This window comes from Pan troglodytes, chromosome 6 (assembly GCF_028858775.2).
Source record: "Pan troglodytes isolate AG18354 chromosome 6, NHGRI_mPanTro3-v2.0_pri, whole genome shotgun sequence".
Classification (NCBI taxonomy): domain Eukaryota; kingdom Metazoa; phylum Chordata; class Mammalia; order Primates; family Hominidae; genus Pan; species Pan troglodytes.
In genome coordinates this window covers 34,891,363-34,907,571 of record NC_072404.2, presented here as the reverse complement: position 1 = coordinate 34,907,571, position 16,209 = coordinate 34,891,363, and the positions used below count along the sequence as shown (strand labels likewise).

General features: G+C 44.1%; 1 protein-coding gene across 10 annotated transcripts in view; it reads left to right on the top strand.

The window, feature by feature from the left end:
- Positions 1-16,209, top strand: part of CPVL (carboxypeptidase vitellogenic like) — a 202,534-nt gene that overhangs the window by 89,745 nt on the left and 96,580 nt on the right. For all 10 annotated transcript variants that reach the window (XM_054687072.2, XM_016956801.3, XM_054687074.2 and 7 more), the window contains 3 exon segments: positions 9,192-9,306; positions 10,343-10,401; positions 12,746-12,825. In XM_054687072.2, the coding sequence (XP_054543047.2) occupies positions 9,192-9,306; positions 10,343-10,401; positions 12,746-12,825 (254 nt within the window).

Genomic DNA, 16,209 nt, shown 5'->3' with positions numbered 1-16,209 from the left:
CTTCTCCCTTGGCAGATCAACATGCTTTGCTTCTCCAGGCACTCGGCCAAGTATGGCCAACCTTTCATTTCCAAGTCTACCTGTCCTTGCATCATGTAGCCAGCAGAGATTAACTAGCACCCACGGCTGCCACAGTCTGGATCACGTCTTCTTCCTTGGTCCAGTCAGCTGAGACTGAAGGTGCTGGGTATTAGCCGTGATATAAACATGGCTAGCAGGCTAGCCATGGATGAATGGAGACTCATTTCTTAGAGAAGGGGACATGGACTGGACAGATTTATTAAAATATATCTCAAAATGTATCTAACACAGGTGGATACAAATCCACCAGCAGTGCAACAAAGATTTGGAGATCACAGATAATTGTCTTCTTCAAACTGACTCTATTTATCTTCTCTTTGCTACGTACTTAATGGCATCAGAGATATAGAAGAATAGAGGGTGTCAGAGACAAAATAAAAAGAAAGTAGCTTAAGGTGATGTTATAGATCACCACCCATAGGTATATTTGAACACTCTGCAGAAACTTTTGCATGCCTGATTTCCTTTGTGGAAATGAAATAACATAGAGAGAAAGTAACTAACTTTTGCATCAAGAAGGGAAAGTGAGGTGTCTTCTTCACACCTCCCTGCATCCACCCACTTCCCTATTCCTTATAAAGTATAACTTTCTGGCAGGAGGCACAAAGAGAATAGCCATAACTATCTCATGAAGGAATGAGCCAGGTAGAAAGGTTAGGAAGGAGAAAGTTAGGATTCTAATGGGGTGTAAGCTGGTACAAATCAATGAGACAAGCCAAAACTTGATGAGAGTCAGGAGCTTCGGAATGATGCAAGAAGGCCTCAAAACAAAAAAAGATTTTGAGGCTGGGTGCAGTGGCTCACGCCTATAATCCCAGTACGTTGGGAGGCCAAAGCAGGTGGATCACTTGAGGTCAGAAGTTCGAGACCAGCCTGGCCAACATGGTGCAACCCCGTCTCTAATAAAAATACAAAAATTAGCCAGGGGCTGTGGTAGGTACCTGTAATCCCAGCCACTCCAGAGGCTGAGGCAGGAGAATCGCTTGCACCGGGAAGGTGGAGGTTGCAGTGAGCCAAGTAGTGCCATTGCACTCCAGCCTGGGTAACAAGAGTGAGACTCCATCTCAAAAACAAAAAACAAAAAAGATTTTGAAAAAATTAATTTTCTGTATGATGGTGCCATGGCAGCAATCATAGTAAAGGAAGATTTAGTGAGTAGTCAACACCAACCACTTGAAATAAAATTTCTTTGAAAAACATGAATGTCTTTAGCAACTTGTGTGTATGTGTTGAGTGTGTGTGTGTAGAATTAAAATGTTATGTACCTATTTAACAATTCTAGTCACAAAATTAATTGCTTTAAATAAAAAGCTCTGCCTTGATTAATACCATTAGTGTAGCAGCTAAAGTATTAGCTGAACTGGGATCTGTATGGCAAAATGGGAGTCCATTTAAACATACTTGTCGGAATTTAAAGACATTTACTTGGGGTACTAATGACTTCAATTAAGGTAGAACACATTACTTAAACCAAGCAAATGATCAGCCTCTGCATATAGAAGTGTGAAGAGGGCCTTAATTAATTTACTAATTGCACTTCTCATCTTAAGCAGTGCCATTGATTTGGATCTGTTAGTGGTTTAGTTGCTGTTTTCTCTAACCAAGCGTGGCATTCCTTATTGGAGATAGGAAGAAAGGGGTGGCTAGGGATATGTAACCAGTCCTGAAGATTGGCAGATGCCTGTCTACTTTAAGTGACTTTCCGGTCCAAAATGTTGCCCTAACACTTGTTGAGATTCCTAAAATTTCCTAGGGTCACTCCAATAAAGTCCTCTTATAAAATACAATCATGAGGCTGGGTGTGGTGGCTCACGCCTGTAATCCCAGCACTTTGGGAGGCCGAGGCAGGCAGATCATGAGGTTAAGAGTTCGAGATCAGCCTGACCAACATGGTGAAACCCCATCTCTACTAAAAATACAAAAAAAAAAAAAAATAGCTGGGCGTGGTGGTGCACACCTCTAATCCCAGCTACTCAGGAGGCTGAGGCAGGATAATCACTTGAACCTGGGAGGTGGAGGTTGCAGTGAGCTGAGATCACGCTATTGCACTCCAGCATGGGTGACAGAGCAAGACTCCATCTCAAAAAAAAAAAAAAAAAAAAAACAACAATTATGTTTCTTAGAAGTACTGAAATTGGCAAGTTTTTAGCACCCCCCCCCCAATATATTAACTTACTGTTTCAGTGATATGCATATGGTCTGAGCAGAAGGTTATCTCTATTCTCTGTTTCTCTCTGATGCAAAGGAGGGCCTGGGGGATAAGGGCTGATGGAGGATGAGGGTGGAAAGGAAGACTCAGGGCAAAGGTGATGCTGTCCAGGGAGGGTATATCAATCTGGGGAACAATAGGGCAGACAGGATTTAGTACTAGTTTTGTTTCAATGAGTTTCACTTTCTTTGAATGACATTCCATTAAGACATGGAGTAGATTTTTCATCATCATTGTGAATAAGCAATGGAATTTGCTAATGTGAGAAATTGTGAAATTCCTTTTTGTAGAGATTCTGGCAGAATAGATAACTTCTCTCTTTCTGGGCCGTTCCTTCTGGAAGAAACCCTGAGGAAAGAGTGTCCACGTTCATGGGTTGGTCACCAGGGGTCGCCAGAAGAATCGAAAGGGCTTCTGAGGCAAAGCCATAGTTGCTTCTTGTGCTCCAATAAAGGGCCCAGGTTTGTGGGACCCGCGGGCCGACCCTCTTCTGTTGCTAGGGAGACTTCTCACTTAAGTATTTAGGATTCCTTTGTTCTTTCTTTAATATTTAGAACTTTTTTGTCCATTCCCTTTTAATCATCAGTTCTTGCTGCAGGACTTTGACCTTTAAGTCATTAGTAGAGGTTTTATTTTCTTCTTAAATGTGTAGTATGAGGGAATTACTCGTATTTTAGATCTCAGCTCAAATGTTACCCCACCACCACTGGCCTTCTTTACGTACTTAATCTAGTGTCTCTCCATTCCTCTTTCATATCACTCATTTATTTAGTTACTTGTTTACTGTCTTCCCACACCAGCAGAAAAATCATCAGAGCTGACACTTAAATAGATGTGCCAGGCACTGTTCTCAGTGCTGTGCATATATCGACTCTAAAACTGCATGAAAACCTTAGGAGATAGACATTAATAGTATCCATATTTTCAATCAGAGGACGCTGAAACACAGAGGAGTTAAGTAACTTGCCCAAGGTCACAGAGCTACAAAATAGCATAGCTGGAATTCAAACCTTGGCATTCTGGCTCCAGAATCCATGCTCGTAACTATAAAGTATTCTGCCTGCTCATGGGTAGGAGTTGGTCTGCATCCACAGCCTTAGACAGTCCCTGTGAGTAGTTGGCATTGTATGTTAAATGAATTAATACATTGTGGTAAATTCGTAGAGTGCATACTGTTGAGCAAAATAATGGTATGTATTGATATAAAGAGATCTTCACAACATATTGTTAAGTGAATACAGCATATATAGAGTATAGCCTGGTTCTATTTTTGGAAAAAAAACGTGTGTATGTATATTGCATATATAACAGCTACAGGATATGTCTATATGTGTATGTGTAGAGGAGGACCATAGAGAAAAATCTGGAAGGGTAAACATAAGCATCTCCATGATCATCTCTAGGAAGCAGAATTTGTCGGGGAAGAGGGGCTGTTAAAAATACCTTCATTGAAAAAAAAAAACAACCTTTAGTTAAGAATAAGTACTGTTTTTATAATAGAAAAAGTTTTAAGAAAAATTTTAAAGCTTTTTTTTGTTTTGAGACGGAGTCTCGCTCTGTCGCCCAGGCTGGAGTGCAGTGGCGCTATTTTGGCTCACTGCAAGCTCCGCCTCCCGGGTTCACGCCATTCTTCTGCCTCAGCCTCCCAAGTAACTGGGACTACAGGTGCCCGCCACCACGCCCAGATAATTTTTTGTATTTTTATTAGAGACGGGGTTTCACCGTGTTAGCGAGGATGGTTTCAATCTCCTGACCTCGTGATCCACCCACCTCAGCCTCCCAAAGTGCTGGGATTATAGGCATGAGCCACCACGCCCAGCCACATTTTAAAGCTTATTGTCTTGCTTCATACACTCTTGAATTACAACTTCAATATGATAAATGTTTTTAAATTCCTGAATTTTGTAATGCTGTAAATGAACTAAAGTGGTCATTTCTTCATTTGGTCTTAAGTATTGCAATGTGGTTTTGTTCAGGAAGTCTTTTATTCTTTCCAAAGTTGAAAGTTGGCTAAAGGCTGCATTCTCACAGTTGACAGCTGAATATATCACCCTAAGGATTGTCACATAATAACCTCATGCCATTACTATGGACATAATTAATATTATACTGCATATCATGACATTTGATGCCATATTATATTACAAAAGTCTGCATGCTGTGACACAACTGACTCTTGGGGTTTTGGCATTGAACACATATACCTTTATTTTCCAGATCTGACTTTTATGTTTTATTGCAGATAAGGGTGACATTAGTTCACAGGTTGGTTGGCCCATCAAAGTAGAAAGATGTATGTGTGGGCTTTTATTTAAAAACAGGCTTCTTCCAGGGTTGTTGAGCCTCATTCACCTCCTCCAGGAAAGTAAATCAGGAGCAAAGTCAGCTGAGGCTGGAGGTGTGTACACAGATCTTGTTATTTAAGCATTCCAAGAATGCAGTGTCCTGTGCTTCAAAGTTGCATAATAAAGATGTTTGGCACTGAGGTGTTTGACTTGACTTTGTAGTGTGGGCTCTCAGGGTCAGGCTATTTTTCTGAGTCCAGAGGTCCGGTTCATTGTGCCAGGTCACAGGAAGGGACATGGAAGGCCAAGGGAGGATAGGGTGGAGGATAGGGGAGGACAGGCTGGAGACCAGAGGCCTGAGATATTTAGAGGGCAAACTCTCCATCCACCTTCAGACCCTCGGCGCCGCCTGCACATTAGAACCACCTGGGAGCTTTTGAGAAAGACTGATGAGGCCTCCTCCCCACAGACCAATGGAATTGGAATCTCTGGGATTTGGGCCTAGGCAGTAGTATAAAAATACTACTCTCCAAAAGAGAAAAGCTCTCCAAAATATTTTAATGAGCACATTGCAGCTTCTGGGAGTTCACATGTAGTTTAGGAAGGAAGTGGGGCTGGATATCCGCTGGAATCAGTTGGACTCGCAGCATCTCACACTCCCTGGGAGGCTGGGAAGAGCAGGGGCTACCTTCCACCCAGATCCCATTGTTTTTCTACCTCTCATATGTGTAATTTGCTCCTACTGCTGAGTGAATACAAGTGGAAGGCAGTACTGGTGAGTGGATCTGAGAGGAGATAAAAATCACTTATTTAAACAAACACAGTTAGCTCCACAGGCAGGTTGGGGCAGAGCTGGTTATTTTTATTCAGCACATTAGAGTTTACAACATCATTTCATGTACATTTGCTCCTCAGAGCCTTCAAGCAATCCTGTGAGGCAGGCATTATGGTCATTTGACAGATGAGGAAACTGAGGGCCAGGATGGCACAGCTGTTATGTGGCCAACTGGAACCACAGCCTGTCTGGCTCCCAATTCCAGGGCTCACTCTGCTTCCAAGCAGCAGCTTAAAAAGGCTGTCATTGATTTTCATTTTTTCTGCTTTGACTTATTATTATTATTATTATTTGAGACAGAATCTTGTTCTGTTGCCCAGGCTGAAGTGTAGTGGCATGATCTCGGCTCACTGGAACCTCTGCCTCCCAGGTTCAGGTGATTCTCCTGCCTCAGCCTCTAAAGTAGCTAGGATTACAGGCATCTGCCACCATGCCCAGCTAATTTTTGTATTTTTAGTAGAGATGCGGTTTCACCATATTGGCCAGGCTGGTCTCGAACTCCTGACCTCAGGTGATCTTGCTGCCTTGGCCTCCCAAAGTGCTGGGATCATAGGCATGCGCCACTGTACCCAGCCTCTGCTTTGACTTATAAAACAAAACCCTCATTCTGTTGACTTGTTCATAGACATTTGAACACTTGAGGCAGGGGGATTAACTAGTGAAACTGGTGAGGGAAGTTGTGGGCTACAGGAGCGAGAGTAAAACCACCACACAGCCCACTTTCCTATTCTGTCATTTACAGATAGATTGTGTTCAAGCCATCTACAAATTCCTCGTGATTATCTATTATAGCAATAGCTAATATTTGGAGAACACATACTATACAGCTGAAGTTTATGAAAAGGAATTCATTTAATCCTCCCAGCAAGCATACAGTGTAGCTACTATTATTGATCTTTTTTTAATTTTTATTTTATTTATTATTATTATTATTTTTTTGAGACGGAGTTTTGCTCTTGTTGCCCAGGCTGGAGTGCAATGGCGCAATCTTGGCTCACCGCAATGTCCGCCTCCTGGGTTCAAGCGATTCTCCTGCCTTAGCCTCCCAAGTAGCTGGTATTACAGATGCATGCCACCAGGCCCAGCTAATTTTTTTGTATTTTTAGTAGAGATGGGGTTTCTCCATGTTGGTCAGGCTGGTCTCGAACTCTTGACCTCTGGTGATCCACCCGCCTCGACCTCCCAAAGTGCTGGGATTACAGGCACAAGCCACCGTGCCTGGCCTATTGATCCCGTTTTTATAGGTGGGGAAACTGAGATCCAGAGAGCTTAGGCAACTTGCCGAAAGTTACACACTGGTGGGTAGTAAAGCCTAGATTTGAATCCAAACAGTTTGGGGCAAGAGCTTCCATGCTTATTTGTTATATAATACTGCACTGACCCCTGGAGCTTCAGGCTGCTCATCAGAGGCCCCAGTTGGACTCTTGGCTTCTACAATTTCTACCTGTTTCCTTAGTCATAATAATCATTTATATTTATTGTGCTTTTATCATACATTAGGCATTGTTCGAAGGGCTTTAATTATGTTGCTTAATTTGTTAACGCTCAAGAATGAGCCCAAGAGGTGGCGCCTCGTAGGAGGGGTGTGCCCCAGCTCATGGCCATTCTTACCAGCACCTATCTTGTAGCAGGTCCCCCTGGGCCCCTTTCCAAAGCCGTGAAGGACTCTATCAGGCTCTTGGTGACTGGGAAAGTTCCTCTATGCCCTCTGTGGCCATGGTTAGAACTCTGCTCAGCTCTTCGTGCAGGTCTTGGCGGTGGCATCCCAGTCACCTTCTCTTGAGTCAGTCTTGCCTTCTGCCTCAGCCTTCTCCTGCCATCCAGGTCAATGGAACGCATCCACTCAGACCTTCCAACAACACCTTGATTTGTCTGTATAGCCAGGCCAAGTCAGAGGTGGCGGGATTTTATTCTGGGCTGAAGCCAGGGGATCCTTGCTGACTAACCATCCAACGAGCCATGCCATCATGCAAGGGCCCGCTGTTAGGTCCTGCTAGAAGCCAAGCAGGGGAGCCAAGTAGAGCTTTTTCAGGTGGTTCTGGGGGATTCGCCTGGCGACTGTGCCTTCCTCCCTTTCTAGGTCTGTTCTGGTGAGAGGGTTTCCCTTGTCATTTCCCTTGTGCACAGCTCTGCTGTCTGGCTCTGCTCCTGGCTGGATCCTTCTCAGCTTTCAGGGCTCAGGGCAGCACTCAGACCTCATTGAAGCCTTCGCTAATCACCTTCTCCTTTTCAGCCTCCAGTGACTCTTAAATCACCCATATTTCCTTTTCACACTCTCCAATCATTGTCTTTATTTATTTATTTATTTGAGACAGAGTTTCACTCTTGTTGCTCAGGCTTGAGTACAGTGGTGCTATCTCAGCTCACTGCAACCTCTGCCTCCCTGGTTCAAGGGATTCTCCTGCCTCAGCCTCCCAAGTAGCTGGGATTACAGGTACCCGCCACCACACCCAGCTAATTTTTTGTATTTTTAGTGGAGATGGGGTTTTGCCATGTTGGTCAGGCTAGTCTTGAAGTCCCGAACTAAGGTGATCCACCCGCCTTGGCCTCCCAAAGTGCTGGGATTACAGGCATGAGTCACTGCGCCCAGCCTTGTCTTTATTTCTTACTTACTGCCTACATTGCCCTTGCAATTCTAAGTTCCAAGAGGACATGCGTTTTCTTCTTCACTCAATGTTCTGTGTACCTAGCTGCCGGCACTATGCCTGGCCCATAATGGGTGCTCAATAAATACACATTGAATGAAATAGTTGAAAAGGTCTCTGTCATTGAAGGTGATGGTATTGACACTACGGCCAGTAGCTCATTTTCAACATCACCGCCCTGCCAATACCCTTTTCTAGTTTATGTCTCCCACAACTCCTAAATAAATCTGTACCTTGTTCAGGGTTTTGTCGTTGTTATTTGCGTTGGCTAAAGGCCCCTGGGGCTGTCTGCTCCTCCTCATTTTTCCACCATGTTGAATGAAGTTGTCCTGGTCCCTATGGACACGTTCTTTTTTTTTTTTTTTTTGAGACAGAGTCTCGCTCTGTCACCCAGGCTGGAGTGCAGTGGTGCAATCTTGGCTCACTGCAACCTCCGTCTCCAGGGTTTGAGCGAGTCTCCTGTCTCTGCCTCCCAAGTAGCTCGGATTACAGGCATGTGCCACCACGCCTGGCTAACTTTTTGTATTTTTAGTAGAGACAGGGTTTCACCATGTTGGCCAGGCTGGTCTTGAACTCCTGACCTCAGGTGATCTGCCTGCCTCGGCCTCCCAAAGTGCTGGGATTACAGGCATGAGCCACCGCGACCAGCTGTGAACATGTTCTTAGTGAGTAAAATCAGAAAGGCGTTTGGGCTCTCAGTGCAGAAGGGAAAGTGTCACTGAGAATGGATTCTTTGTTGTGCCTCTGTTGGGAATATGCGTGTTAAATGGAAGAGTCCCAAATTTTAGTTTAAACAGCTAAAAATATATAACCATGCCCCAGGCAGTATGCTAGATGTCTGGCAGCATGCACAAGCCAAGCATCTACATTTAAGGAGCTTTCTATCTCTTGTTGGGAAAAGACTTGACTGCATGATAAGAAGACACCAGCATACGAGGCACAGCCTCATTCAAAGAACCAAAGATGATCAGTACTTTGCTTATAGTGGAGAGTGGTTACTGAGGTCTGGGGAGGTTTTGTGGGATTTAGTCACAGCCCTGTAACACAGAGAGGATTTGGGTAAGTTTGCTTGTGTGTGTGTTCTGTAGCCTTAAGTGAGTGTTCTGTGTGGTCACTGGTTTTACTGTTTCCTCTAGATACAGCCAGAAGATGCCCCAGTAGTTCTCTGGCTACAGGGTGGGCCGGGAGGTTCATCCATGTTTGGACTCTTTGTGGAACATGGGCCTTATGTTGTCACAAGTAACATGACCTGTAAGTATCCCTTGCACTGTATTTCCTATAGAGTCTTTCATCTGAGCCTCATATCTGCTCCAAAACTAATTTAGAGTAAACACTGAACCACTATGAATAGCTTAACCGTTCCAGATTATCAAAACACAACTTTCTGGCAATGTCCATCCGAGAAGGAGGAGCCTCGGGGTGAGTGTCCTGACTGGGCTGCTTTCTCCCTTGAAATTTGGGTGAAAAGTTCTAATCCGCTTTCTTGCAGTCTGCTGCTGACTCAAGCATTCTGGGTTTGCAAAACAGTTGGTATTTATTACTATTTGGGACAGCTCTTTGCAGTGGACTAATGGGTGGAATTATATTCTTAATTACTCACATGAACTAAACACTTTATGGTTCAGTCACACTCATTATCTGATAACTTGGAAGCAAGACGCTATTCCCGATGGGGGCTGAGGCGGAGGAAGGATAAAGAAAGAGCAACATCTGGCTGTCACTAAGTTTACCTTCATCTCATTTTGTTTTTTTTTTTTTTAATTTTGTTTACTTCCCCTGGGTCAGAATTTGGAGTGTGAGCCAGTTTGTGACTCAGTATAAAGGCTTATGTGCCAGTTTTGTTGAAGTAGTTCTGTTCAAGAGATGGAGCATTAAGGATGATTGATTTAATTGGACATATGGATATTATTGCAGAGGTGGTTGGTGGGTATTTTTTCATGAACCAGCTTTGTTCCAAGCTTTTGTTGGGTTTTGTTTCCAAGCTTTATCTCAGGTGTAGAAACGCTCTGGGCTGGGGGAAAGTAAAGGAGAGGAGTGGGGAGGGTAAAGGTGCAGGTGCCTGTTCCCCACCATGAGAGTGTCCAGCGCTGTTAGAGGGTACGCCAACAGCTCATGAGGACCGTGGGGTGTGTTGGGCTTCTGACCACCATGAGAGTGTGCAGCACTGTTAGAGGGTACGCCAACAGCTCATGAGGACCGTGGGGTGTGTTGGGCTTCTGACCACCATGAGGCCTCGGTGGAATGCTTGTCCACGACTCTCTCTCACCCCTCTTCTTTGTTTTCACAGTGCGTGACAGAGACTTCCCCTGGACCACAATGCTCTCCATGCTTTACATTGACAATCCAGTAAGTCCGGGATGACCCTGTGAGCTGTCAGTGCTGGCGTCTCCTGTCTTTTATTTTTTCCTTTTTATTAAGTACATTTAAAAAATAGATTTCGTTTTTCCTTTTGAAAATAGAATTTAATCTGTAAAATTAAAACCATTTTGAGATTTAGTTTTTCTGTTAACATGTATAATCATATCGGAGTTTGGCAATTTTCCTTGCTGCCTTCTCTCATTTCCTCATTTTTTTTTTTCTATTGAGATGGAGTCTCGCTCTGTTGCCCAGGCTGGCAGCTCACTGCAACCTCCGCCTCCCCGGTTCAACCTGGTTCTCCTGCCTCAGCCTCCCAAGTAGCTGGGATTACAGGCGTGTGCCACCACACCTGGCTGATTTTTGTATTTTTAGTAGAGATGGGAGCGTGGGGTGGGGGTGTTCACCATGTTAGCCAGTCTGGTCTCAAACTCCTGACCTCAGGTGATCCACCTGCCTTGGCCTCCCAAAATGATAGGATTACAGGTGTGAGCCACCACACCTGGCCCATTTCCTTATTTTTAATCCTATGAGATGTCCTGTTCACTGAATTAGATAACCCAGGAGGAGGAATTCATTTCTTTTCACTAACAGTTTGGGTTCCCTATATCACGGGTTATTATATAGTGTCAGAACTTGTAATCTTTCACAATCGTCTAATCTTTCACATAGAGTTATAGATATAAAAAGTCAAAATGGGTCTCCACTTTTTTTTTTTAAATTTTTATTTTTTTGAGATGAATCTCACTCTGTCACCCAGACTGGAGTGCAGTTGCACCATCTCAGCTCACTGCAACCTCCACTTCCCAGGTTGAAGCAATTCTCCTGCCTCAGCCTCCTGATTAGCTGGGATTACAGGCTTGCGCCACCATGCCTGGCTAACTTTTGTATTTTTAGTAGAGATGGGATTTCACCATGTTGGCCAGGCTGGTCTTGATCTCCTGACCTCAAGTGATCCGCCCACCTCAGCCTCCCAAAGTGCTGGGATTATAGGCATGAGCTACCGCTCCTGGCCTCCTTCACTTGTTAAGACAAGCAACATGCTTCATCTCTGGACAAAAAGTGATACTCTCCTTGGGGAGGTCTTCTGATATTGGTTCTATTAAGGTGCAAAATAGGAGAGAAACTTAGGGTCAGCTTCTACAGATTTGGAGTATCTTTGCCCTCTTAACTAAAATCTTTAACTTCTCTCACTTTTCAGATGGTCCAAAAGAACACAAATAAAAGCGGGAAAAAATGTCAACATGCTCTTTCCCCCACCTCGTTTTGTCAGCCTTCCATTTTCCTCATCCATAACTGTGTATTTAAGTAAAAGATGAATTAAACATCCTTGGGTGTTTGGAAAACAAAAACACAAAAATCTTTATACCAGATAGGGAGTGCATTCCTTATGCAAATTGTTGACATAAAAATAGTAGCTGCTTCTTTTGAATTTGCAGTTCAGTTGTTTGTGAACTTCTAGGTTCTAATAAGAAAATATTAGTTTAAAATTAGTCTTAATTATGTTAAAACTCCTTACCTACTGAAGATGAAATGGCTTAATGGCCATATTTCTTGCAAATAAAGACAAGAAGGGGGAGGAGGAGGAGGAAGAAGAAGAAGAGGAAGACAATGTACAACTACCTTTTTCTCCAGCCTAGAGAGTTTCTTTCTTTTTTTTTTGGAGACGGAGTCTCGCTTGGTCACCCAGGCTGGAATGCAGTGGCATGATCTCAGCTCACTGCAATCTCCGCCTCCTGGGCTCAGGTGATTCTTATGCCTCAGCCTCCTGAGTAGCTGGGATTACAGGCGCCCGCCATCTTGCCCGGCTAATTTTCGTATTTTTAGTAGAAACGGGGTTTCGCCAGGCTGGTCTCAAACTCCTGACCTCAGGTGTTCCGCCCGCCTCGGCCTCCCAAAGTGCTGGGATTACAGAAGTGAGCCACTGCGCCAACCAAGAGTTTCTTCTTGGCAGGACAGAGCCATGCACTCTCCAGGTTTCACAGAGGAGACAACTTTGGATCTTTTGATACTGTAGCAGGGGATGGAAAAGATGAATCCTTCTTCCTTAAGTCAACATCTGGCAGGGTCTCCACTGAGGCACAGGACATCAGCCACTGACCCCAGGGCAAAGCTCTGTGTTGCTGTTTTATTTGGGCTTTAGGGGGTGGAGAGAATAGGTAGCACCCAGCGTCCTCCTGGGAGGAGGGCTAAAGGCATAGGGGGGCAACGGCAAAAATCTGAAGTCTGAGCTTGGCCTTTGGAACAAGGTCACCTTCCAGTGTGGGACCTCTCTGCAGGTCCCTAAGGCATGTGTTTCTCTGTGTTTATACCTGCGTGTTTATTTCTCCTGCAGGTGGGCACAGGCTTCAGTTTTACTGATGATACCCACGGATATGCAGTCAATGAGGACAATGTAGCACGGGATTTATACAGGTAAAATGCTCCTGCTTTCTCTTGGCCTTCCTAAGACCAAACATTTTTCTATCTCAACAGGAAAATTATTCTAGTGTTGGAATTTTTATTGACTGAGCCTTATAGTCCAATTCCTGAAGATAATTTAAGGATATTTTCACATCCACACACACAGAGCAGAATTTTTCAATTAAAGATTATTTTTTAAACCTTTCAACCAGACACCTGAAAGGTTTCTACTTGTTTTCCAAATTTGTATTTAACTTTGTATTTGCAGGGAGACAACATCTTTTCAGATATTTGTTTGTTTCTCAGGATTCTTCTTTTCGTGGCTTTTGGATGCAATTTTTTACTTTTTGCTTCTATTTCATGACTTTTCCAGGCTGAAAACTTAGCTTGTTAGTCTCTAGTATTCTCTCTTCTTCTTATGAAAGTTTTGTTTTGCTTAAAAAAAAAAAAAAAAAAAAGGAAAAATGTAAAGTTGTAAGTCTGGCCAAACAGTGTCCATATAATTTCTCCCTTTCTTTTTTCACTCATATTAATCATTGCTATTTTTAGCATTTTTAAAAAAGCAAGTGACCTTTCTTATTTGGTCAGATTTTTCCAGTCTACAAATTATTACTAGAGACCAAGTCCTAGATTCTTTCTGGTCACTAGGGCACCGCTTTATGTATTATAACAATTTACTAAAAGAACCCTAGTGGCCAGAAGGAGTTAACTAGCTCCCTACCCCACACCTCCACCAAGCACTCTGTTAATTACTACCAATCCCCAAAGCGAAAGTGCATCTAATAGGAGTCAGAGTTTGCTGATCTCTGACAAAAGCTTTCCGTTTTACTTTTCTTTCTCTCTGAGGCAGATGGGTGGCCGGGGGGAGAGAAGAAAGAACTACTTCCAAGCCCCTTTCCCAAAGATCTCTCTCTCTGCCCACCCAGAAAAGAATATGGCTGTTGTCCTCTCCACTTTTTTCACATGTTCCATGATTCGATCACTTCTATTCAGTTTCTAGGGGGATGCCCAGGGCCCCACACTTCTGCTTCCACATACAGTGGGGTCCTAGGGACATATTTGCCAAGATGCTGACGGGGTGTTCCCCCCAGCACCTCCTCCCCTTCCCTCCACAGACGTAACGGACGGCAGTCCTCCTCACAGGCTTCTTCAGAGCCAGGGCCAGGGCTCTCTTGGCACTGTGTGCTCTCTTTCTTCAGATTAGAAACCTACTCCCCGCCCCCACCTCCCATCCCTCTTTGGTTTAAATCCAAACAAGCTCAGTGGTTAACTAGCAAACACCCTGAGGGCAGAGGTTCTGTATTGAAGAGATGCATCGGGCCCCCTCTAAGACAGAGCATCACTGCCAAGCCGTTTCTGTCTTTCCTTCCCCTCCCCCAAAGACAGTTACAGCTTCCAGTTGCCCCTCCATATGGGGATGTCGACTGCTGACATGTGGTCCATCTCCTCTTTCCTGACATGTAAAGGGAACCTATTTCAAAGCATCCATTGTTTATAGCTGTTGTAGTTCTTTTTGCTTCAGGCTCTTAGAACTGGAAAATAGCTAATCAAGGGTGGTGCAGAAAACTGATTTCAGCTGTTTCCTTTATAGTTTACACTATTCGTTTCCCTTTGTGACCACATTCTTCTCTCCAGCTCTCCAGATGGGTGTTTGGAATAAGAGGGTCGCTTTGAAACCTGCAAATGGGCTACTACAGGTTTAAAGAGTGGAGCTTTCATTTTCTCCCTTTGAAAACCAACTTTCTTTTTTCAGAAAATCTCATTCTTTTTGACTATTAATAGTGCATGGCTGTAAGGAGACATTTACCGTTCACAGTTTTGCTGCTTTTGTATTTGGAAATAAAACTTTTTCACGAACAAGATGTTAAAATACTCTCCCCTCTTTTCTTATTTGGAATATGCTATTTAGTCACAATGCCTCTCTGGTTTAAAACAAATTATGAAATGTATTAACTTTGATTTGGAGTACACTAGCTGGTGCCAATCTCCTTCTGCCATTGTTTACCAATTGCCTATTATGTGCCAGCTGCTGTTCTTGGTGCTGGTGAGACAGTAGTAAGCAGTCCTCAAAGCCCCTGCCCTCCTGGTGCTCAGTCTAGTGGTGGACCTATAGTTATTTTCTTAGCAGCCAAATGGAAGTGCTGCTATAGTTTTCTCCTACATGTTGGTTTGCAATGGGAAATGATATGTAGTGTTGCTAAACAAAGCTTCATAGCAATGCAGCTAGGAAGCAGGCTTCCTATATTAAATGAGAAAACTCTGTGTCCTGTGCCAGGTGGAGAGGATCATGGCTCAGCCTTGCTAGATGTAGAGTGAATGCAGAAGAGGCTCCCTTCACGGGCTCCAACAGAGCAGCACTGCCAGGATTCCTGTTGCTGAGCTTGTATCGGTCCAGTGCAAGGCAGATGAGCCCCAAAGTGGGGCTTAGCCTGTGAGGGGTTTTGGCTTTGCCCAGGAAAGAATTCAAGGGTGGCCAGGTGTGGTGGCTCACACCTGTAATCCCAGCACTTTGGGAGGCCGAGGCAGGCAGATCACCTGAGGTCAGGAGTTCCAGACCAGCCTGACCAACATGGAGAAACCCCATCTCTACTAAAAATAGAAAAATTAGCTGGGCTTGGTGGTGCATGCCTGTAATCCCAGCTACTTGGGAGGCTGAGGCAGGAGAATCACTTGAACCTGGGAGGCAGAGGTTGTGGTGAGCCGAGATCACACCATTGCACTCCAGCTTGGGCAACAAGAGTGAAACTCCATCTCAATTAAAAAAAAAAAAAAAAAAAGAATTCAATGGTGAGATGGAGGTAGAAGAAAACAGCTTTATTGAAGGGGCAGTGTTACAGCTCCGTGTCTGCTCCTGCAGGGGTACTGCCTAGTCCGAGTAGCAGCTTAGGGCAATTTTGCAGTTGTATTTAAACCCACTTTTAATTACATGCAGATTAAGGGTTGGTTCATGCAGAATTTTCTAGGGAATGGATAGTAGCTTTTGAGTCTTTGGGTCATTGCCATGGAAAGGGGTGGTAACGCCTGGGTGTTGCCATCACAATGGCAAACTGACATGGGGCACTGATAGGCATGTCTTATGGAAAGCTGCTTCCACCCAGGCCCTGTCTTAGCTAGTCCTCAATTTGATCCAGTGTCCAAGCCCTACCTTTGTAGTTGAGTCCCACCTCTTACCTCAAGTCCACTGCCAGTGGCTGTAGGTACACTTTGCTTGGCTTTTGTTGGCATGGAACTTTTGCTTAGATTATCTGAAACTCGATTATCCTGAATGTTGCTTGTGTTTATGATTATGCTTCTGACTTCATTAGAACTGACCAGATTCCAGTGCTGTCTTTGGGTCTACAATGCATGATCATGTCCACTCACCTTTTCTGCCCTGCATCCACCCAATCTCTGTTT